General features: G+C 42.7%; 1 protein-coding gene across 2 annotated transcripts in view; it reads left to right on the top strand.

The window, feature by feature from the left end:
• The window catches only part of slit2 (slit homolog 2 (Drosophila)), a 254,549-nt gene that overhangs the window by 1,410 nt on the left and 245,194 nt on the right, over positions 1-7,945 (top strand). For both annotated transcript variants that reach the window (XM_036934274.1, XM_036934273.1), the window contains exon 1: positions 1-262. This exon is cut by the window's left edge and continues 1,410 nt beyond it. In XM_036934274.1, coding sequence (XP_036790169.1) covers positions 54-262 — 209 coding nt within the window. In that variant the 5' untranslated portion in view covers positions 1-53. The remainder of the gene's footprint in view (positions 263-7,945) is intronic.

The following is a 7,945-nucleotide window of genomic DNA, read 5'->3' as shown; positions in this document are numbered from 1 at the left end:
ACTCCTCGGCCCCTCTCCTTAGTGGGCTACCAAACCAGTCCACTGCAGTAACAATGTCCCTACGGTCGAGCCTCTTTGCTCCGGCCTCAGCTCTGGGTCTGTGTCGCTGTCTGCTGGCTGTCCTGGTGGTCCTGGGGCTGTCCAGCCGGGCAGAGGGCCAGCCATGCCCGGCGCAGTGCTCCTGTTCCGGCTCTACTGTGGACTGTCACGGCCAGGGTCTCCGCAGCGTTCCCAGGAATATACCACGCAATGCAGAGAGACTGTGAGTATATGCCGTAGTCACTATATAGTTTATTGTCTACCCTCCCTGAAGTCTATAATATAGACCAGTGGTTTCCAACCAGGGGTATTAGGACTGTAGTCACAGTATAGGGTTTATTGTCTACCCTCCCTGAAGTCTATAATATAGACCAGTGGTTTCCAACCAGGGGTATTAGGACTGTAGTCACTATATAGGGTTTATTGTCTACCCTCCCTGAAGTCTATAATATAGACCAGTGGTTTCCAACCAGGGGTATTAGGACTGTAGTCACTATATAGGGTTTATTGTCTACCCTCCCTGAAGTCTATAATATAGACCAGTGGTTTCCAACCAGGGGTATTAGGACTGTAGTCACTATATAGGGTTTATTGTCTACCCTCCCTGAAGTCTATAATATAGACCAGTGGTTTCCAACCAGGGGTATTAGGACTGTAGTCACTATATAGGGTTTATTGTCTACCCTCCCTGAAGTCTATAATATAGACCAGTGGTTTCCAACCAGGGGTATTAGGACTGTAGTCACTATATAGGGTTTATTGTCTACCCTCCCTGAAGTCTATACTATAGACCAGTGGTTTCCAACCAGGGGTATTAGGACTGTAGTCACTATATAGGGTTTATTGTCTACCCTCCCTGAAGTCTATACTATAGACCAGTGGTTTCCAACCAGGGGTATTAGGACTGTAGTCACTATATAGGGTTTATTGTCTACCCTCCCTGAAGTCTATACTATAGACCAGTGGTTTCCAACCAGGGGTATTAGGACTGTAGTCACTATATAGGGTTTATTGTCTACCCTCCCTGAAGTCTATACTATAGACCAGTGGTTTCCAACCAGGGGTATTAGGACTGTAGTCACTATATAGGGTTTATTGTCTACCCTCCCTGAAGTCTATAATATAGACCAGTGGTTTCCAACCAGGGGTATTAGGACTGTAGTCACTATATAGGGTTTATTGTCTACCCTCCCTGAAGTCTATACTATAGACCAGTGGTTTCCAACCAGGGGTATTAGGACTGTAGTCACTATATAGGGTTTATTGTCTACCCTCCCTGAAGTCTATACTATAGACCAGTGGTTTCCAACCAGGGGTATTAGGACTGTAGTCACTATATAGGGTTTATTGTCTACCCTCCCTGAAGTCTATACTATAGACCAGTGGTTTCCAACCAGGGGTATTAGGACTGTAGTCACTATATAGGGTTTATTGTCTACCCTCCCTGAAGTCTATACTATAGACCAGTGGTTTCCAACCAGGGGTATTAGGACTGTAGTCACTATATAGGGTTTATTGTCTACCCTCCCTGAAGTCTATAATATAGACCAGTGGTTTCCAACCAGGGGTATTAGGACTGTAGTCACTATATAGGGTTTATTGTCTACCCTCCCTGAAGTCTATAATATAGACCAGTGGTTTCCAACCAGGGGTATTAGGACTGTAGTCACTATATAGGGTTTATTGTCTACCCTCCCTGAAGTCTATAATATAGACCAGTGGTTTCCAACCAGGGGTATTAGGACTGTAGTCACTATATAGGGTTTATTGTCTACCCTCCCTGAAGTCTATAATATAGACCAGTGGTTTCCAACCAGGGGTATTAGGACTGTAGTCACTATATAGGGTTTATTGTCTACCCTCCCTGAAGTCTATACTATAGACCAGTGGTTTCCAACCAGGGGTATTAGGACTGTAGTCACTATATAGGGTTTATTGTCTACCCTCCCTGAAGTCTATACTATAGACCAGTGGTTTCCAACCAGGGGTATTAGGACTGTAGTCACTATATAGGGTTTATTGTCTACCCTCCCTGAAGTCTATAATATAGACCAGTGGTTTCCAACCAGGGGTATTAGGACTGTAGTCACTATATAGGGTTTATTGTCTACCCTCCCTGAAGTCTATAATATAGACCAGTGGTTTCCAACCAGGGGTATTAGGACTGTAGTCACTATATAGGGTTTATTGTCTACCCTCCCTGAAGTCTATAATATAGACCAGTGGTTTCCAACCAGGGGTATTAGGACTGTAGTCACTATATAGGGTTTATTGTCTACCCTCCCTGAAGTCTATACTATAGACCAGTGGTTTCCAACCAGGGGTATTAGGACTGTAGTCACTATATAGGGTTTATTGTCTACCCTCCCTGAAGTCTATAGTATAGACCAGTGGTTTCCAACCAGGGGTATTAGGACTGTAGTCACTATATAGGGTTTATTGTCTACCCTCCCTGAAGTCTATAATATAGACCAGTGGTTTCCAACCAGGGGTATTAGGACTGTAGTCACTATATAGGGTTTATTGTCTACCCTCCCTGAAGTCTATAATATAGACCAGTGGTTTCCAACCAGGGGTATTAGGACTGTAGTCACTATATAGGGTTTATTGTCTACCCTCCCTGAAGTCTATAATATAGACCAGTGGTTTCCAACCAGGGGTATTAGGACTGTAGTCACTATATAGGGTTTATTGTCTACCCTCCCTGAAGTCTATACTATAGACCAGTGGTTTCCAACCAGGGGTATTAGGACTGTAGTCACTATATAGGGTTTATTGTCTACCCTCCCTGAAGTTGATAATATAGACCAGTGGTTTCCAACCAGGGGTATTAGGACTGTAGTCACTATATAGGGTTTATTGTCTACCCTCCCTGAAGTCTATACTATAGACCAGTGGTTTCCAACCAGGGGTATTAGGACTGTAGTCACTATATAGGGTTTATTGTCTACCCTCCCTGAAGTCTATACTATAGACCAGTGGTTTCCAACCAGGGGTATTAGGACTGTAGTCACTATATAGGGTTTATTGTCTACCCTCCCTGAAGTCTATAATATAGACCAGTGGTTTCCAACCAGGGGTATTAGGACTGTAGTCACTATATAGGGTTTATTGTCTACCCTCCCTGAAGTCTATAATATAGACCAGTGGTTTCCAACCAGGGGTATTAGGACTGTAGTCACTATATAGGGTTTATTGTCTACCCTCCCTGAAGTCTATAATATAGACCAGTGGTTTCCAACCAGGGGTATTAGGACTGTAGTCACTATATAGGGTTTATTGTCTACCCTCCCTGAAGTCTATACTATAGACCAGTGGTTTCCAACCAGGGGTATTAGGACTGTAGTCACTATATAGGGTTTATTGTCTACCCTCCCTGAAGTCTATAATATAGACCAGTGGTTTCCAACCAGGGGTATTAGGACTGTAGTCACTATATAGGGTTTATTGTCTACCCTCCCTGAAGTTGATAATATAGACCAGTGGTTTCCATTCAGGGGTATTAGGACTGTAGTCACTATATAGGGTTTATTGTCTACCCTCCCTGAAGTTGATAATATAGACCAGTGGTTTCCAACCAGGGGTATTAGGACTGTAGTCACTATATAGGGTTTATTGTCTACCCTCCCTGAAGTCTATACTATAGACCAGTGGTTTCCAACCAGGGGTATTAGGACTGTAGTCACTATATAGGGTTTATTGTCTACCCTCCCTGAAGTCTATACTATAGACCAGTGGTTTCCAACCAGGGGTATTAGGACTGTAGTCACTATATAGGGTTTATTGTCTACCCTCCCTGAAGTCTATAATATAGACCAGTGGTTTCCAACCAGGGGTATTAGGACTGTAGTCACTATATAGGGTTTATTGTCTACCCTCCCTGAAGTCTATAATATAGAACAGTGGTTTCCAACCAGGGGTATTAGGACTGTAGTCACTATATAGGGTTTATTGTCTACCCTCCCTGAAGTCTATAATATAGACCAGTGGTTTCCAACCAGGGGTATTAGGACTGTAGTCACTATATAGGGTTTATTGTCTACCCTCCCTGAAGTCTATACTATAGACCAGTGGTTTCCAACCAGGGGTATTAGGACTGTAGTCACTATATAGGGTTTATTGTCTACCCTCCCTGAAGTCTATAATATAGACCAGTGGTTTCCAACCAGGGGTATTAGGACTGTAGTCACTATATAGGGTTTATTGTCTACCCTCCCTGAAGTCTATAATATAGACCAGTGGTTTCCAACCAGGGGTATTAGGACTGTAGTCACTATATAGGGTTTATTGTCTACCCTCCCTGAAGTCTATAATATAGACCAGTGGTTTCCAACCAGGGGTATTAGGACTGTAGTCACTATATAGGGTTTATTGTCTACCCTCCCTGAAGTCTATAATATAGACCAGTGGTTTCCAACCAGGGATATTAGGACTGTAGTCACTATATAGGGTTTATTGTCTACCCTCCCTGAAGTCTATACTATAGACCAGTGGTTTCCAACCAGGGGTATTAGGACTGTAGTCACTATATAGGGTTTATTGTCTACCCTCCCTGAAGTCTATAATATAGACCAGTGGTTTCCAACCAGGGGTATTAGGACTGTAGTCACTATATAGGGTTTATTGTCTACCCTCCCTGAAGTCTATAATATAGACCAGTGTTTTCCAACCAGGGGTATTAGGACTGTAGTCACTATATAGGGTTTATTGTCTACCCTCCCTGAAGTCTATAATATAGACCAGTGGTTTCCAACCAGGGGTATTAGGACTGTAGTCACTATATAGGGTTTATTGTCTACCCTCCCTGAAGTCTATAATATAGACCAGTGGTTTCCAACCAGGGGTATTAGGACTGTAGTCACTATATAGGGTTTATTGTCTACCCTCCCTGAAGTCTATACTATAGACCAGTGGTTTCCAACCAGGGGTATTAGGACTGTAGTCACTATATAGGGTTTATTGTCTACCCTCCCTGAAGTCTATAATATAGACCAGTGGTTTCCAACCAGGGGTATTAGGACTGTAGTCACTATATAGGGTTTATTGTCTACCCTCCCTGAAGTCTATACTATAGACCAGTGGTTTCCAACCAGGGGTATTAGGACTGTAGTCACAATATAGGGTTTATTGTCTACCCTCCCTGAAGTCTATAATATAGACCAGTGGTTTCCAACCAGGGGTATTAGGACTGTAGTCACTATATAGGGTTTATTGTCTACCCTCCCTGAAGTCTATACTATAGACCAGTGGTTTCCAACCAGGGGTATTAGGACTGTAGTCACTATATAGGGTTTATTGTCTACCCTCCCTGAAGTCTATAATATAGACCAGTGGTTTCCAACCAGGGGTGTTAGGACTGTAGTCACTATATAGGGTTTATTGTCTACCCTCCCTGAAGTCTATAATATAGACCAGTGGTTTCCAACCAGGGGTATTAGGACTGTAGTCACTATATAGGGTTTATTGTCTACCCTCCCTGAAGTCTATAATATAGACCAGTGGTTTCCAACCAGGGGTATTAGGACTGTAGTCACTATATAGGGTTTATTGTCTACCCTCCCTGAAGTCTATAATATAGACCAGTGGTTTCCAACCAGGGGTATTAGGACTGTAGTCACTATATAGGGTTTATTGTCTACCCTCCCTGAAGTCTATAATATAGACCAGTGGTTTCCAACCAGGGGTATTAGGACTGTAGTCACTATATAGGGTTTATTGTCTACCCTCCCTGAAGTCTATACTATAGACCAGTGGTTTCCAACCAGGGGTATTAGGACTGTAGTCACTATATAGGGTTTATTGTCTACCCTCCCTGAAGTCTATAATATAGACCAGTGGTTTCCAACCAGGGGTATTAGGACTGTAGTCACTATATAGGGTTTATTGTCTACCCTCCCTGAAGTCTATAATATAGACCAGTGGTTTCCAACCAGGGGTATTAGGACTGTAGTCACTATATAGGGTTTATTGTCTACCCTCCCTGAAGTCTATAATATAGACCAGTGGTTTCCAACCAGGGGTATTAGGACTGTAGTCACTATATAGGGTTTATTGTCTACCCTCCCTGAAGTCTATAATATAGACCAGTGGTTTCCAACCAGGGGTATTAGGACTGTAGTCACTATATAGGGTTTATTGTCTACCCTCCCTGAAGTCTATAATATAGACCAGTGGTTTCCAACCAGGGGTATTAGGACTGTAGTCACTATATAGGGTTTATTGTCTACCCTCCCTGAAGTCTATAATATAGACCAGTGGTTTCCAACCAGGGGTATTAGGACTGTAGTCACTATATAGGGTTTATTGTCTACCCTCCCTGAAGTCTATAATATAGACCAGTGGTTTCCAACCAGGGGTATTAGGACTGTAGTCACTATATAGGGTTTATTGTCTACCCTCCCTGAAGTCTATAATATAGACCAGTGGTTTCCAACCAGGGGTATTAGGACTGTAGTCACTATATAGGGTTTATTGTCTACCCTCCCTGAAGTCTATACTATAGACCAGTGGTTTCCAACCAGGGGTATTAGGACTGTAGTCACTATATAGGGTTTATTGTCTACCCTCCCTGAAGTCTATAATATAGACCAGTGGTTTCCAACCAGGGGTATTAGGACTGTAGTCACTATATAGGGTTTATTGTCTACCCTCCCTGAAGTCTATAATATAGACCAGTGGTTTCCAACCAGGGGTATTAGGACTGTAGTCACTATATAGGGTTTATTGTCTACCCTCCCTGAAGTCTATAATATAGACCAGTGGTTTCCAACCAGGGGTATTAGGACTGTAGTCACTATATAGGGTTTATTGTCTACCCTCCCTGAAGTCTATAATATAGACCAGTGGTTTCCAACCAGGGGTATTAGGACTGTAGTCACTATATAGGGTTTATTGTCTACCCTCCCTGAAGTCTATAATATAGACCAGTGGTTTCCAACCAGGGGTATTAGGACTGTAGTCACTATATAGGGTTTATTGTCTACCCTCCCTGAAGTCTATAATATAGACCAGTGGTTTCCAACCAGGGGTATTAGGACTATAGTCACTATATAGGGTTTATTGTCTACCCTCCCTGAAGTCTATAATATAGACCAGTGGTTTCCAACCAGGGGTATTAGGACTGTAGTCACTATATAGGGTTTATTGTCTACCCTCCCTGAAGTCTATAATATAGACCAGTGGTTTCCAACCAGGGGTATTAGGACTGTAGTCACTATATAGGGTTTATTGTCTACCCTCCCTGAAGTCTATAATATAGACCAGTGGTTTCCAACCAGGGGTATTAGGACTGTAGTCACTATATAGGGTTTATTGTCTACCCTCCCTGAAGTCTATACTATAGACCAGTGGTTTCCAACCAGGGGTATTAGGACTGTAGTCACTATATAGGGTTTATTGTCCCTGAAGTCTATAATATAGACCAGTGGTTTCCAACCAGGGGTGTTAGGACTGTAGTCACTATATAGGGTTTATTGTCTACCCTCCCTGAAGTCTATAATATAGACCAGTGGTTTCCAACCAGGGGTATTAGGACTGTAGTCACTATATAGGGTTTATTGTCTACCCTCCCTGAAGTCTATAATATAGACCAGTGGTTTCCAACCAGGGGTATTAGGACTGTAGTCACTATATAGGGTTTATTGTCTACCCTCCCTGAAGTCTATAATATAGACCAGTGGTTTCCAACCAGGGGTATTAGGACTGTAGTCACTATATAGGGTTTATTGTCTACCCTCCCTGAAGTCTATACTATAGACCAGTGGTTTCCAACCAGGGGTATTAGGACTGTAGTCACTATATAGGGTTTATTGTCTACCCTCCCTGAAGTCTATAATATAGACCAGTGGTTTCCAACCAGGGGTATTAGGACTGTAGTCACTATATAGGGTTTATTGTCTACCCTCCC

The sequence above is a fragment of the Oncorhynchus mykiss genome, chromosome 10 (genome assembly GCF_013265735.2).
Source record: "Oncorhynchus mykiss isolate Arlee chromosome 10, USDA_OmykA_1.1, whole genome shotgun sequence".
Taxonomy (NCBI): domain Eukaryota; kingdom Metazoa; phylum Chordata; class Actinopteri; order Salmoniformes; family Salmonidae; genus Oncorhynchus; species Oncorhynchus mykiss.
The sequence above is the reverse complement of the archived record's forward strand: the minus strand, read 5'-3'. Positions and strand labels throughout refer to the sequence as shown.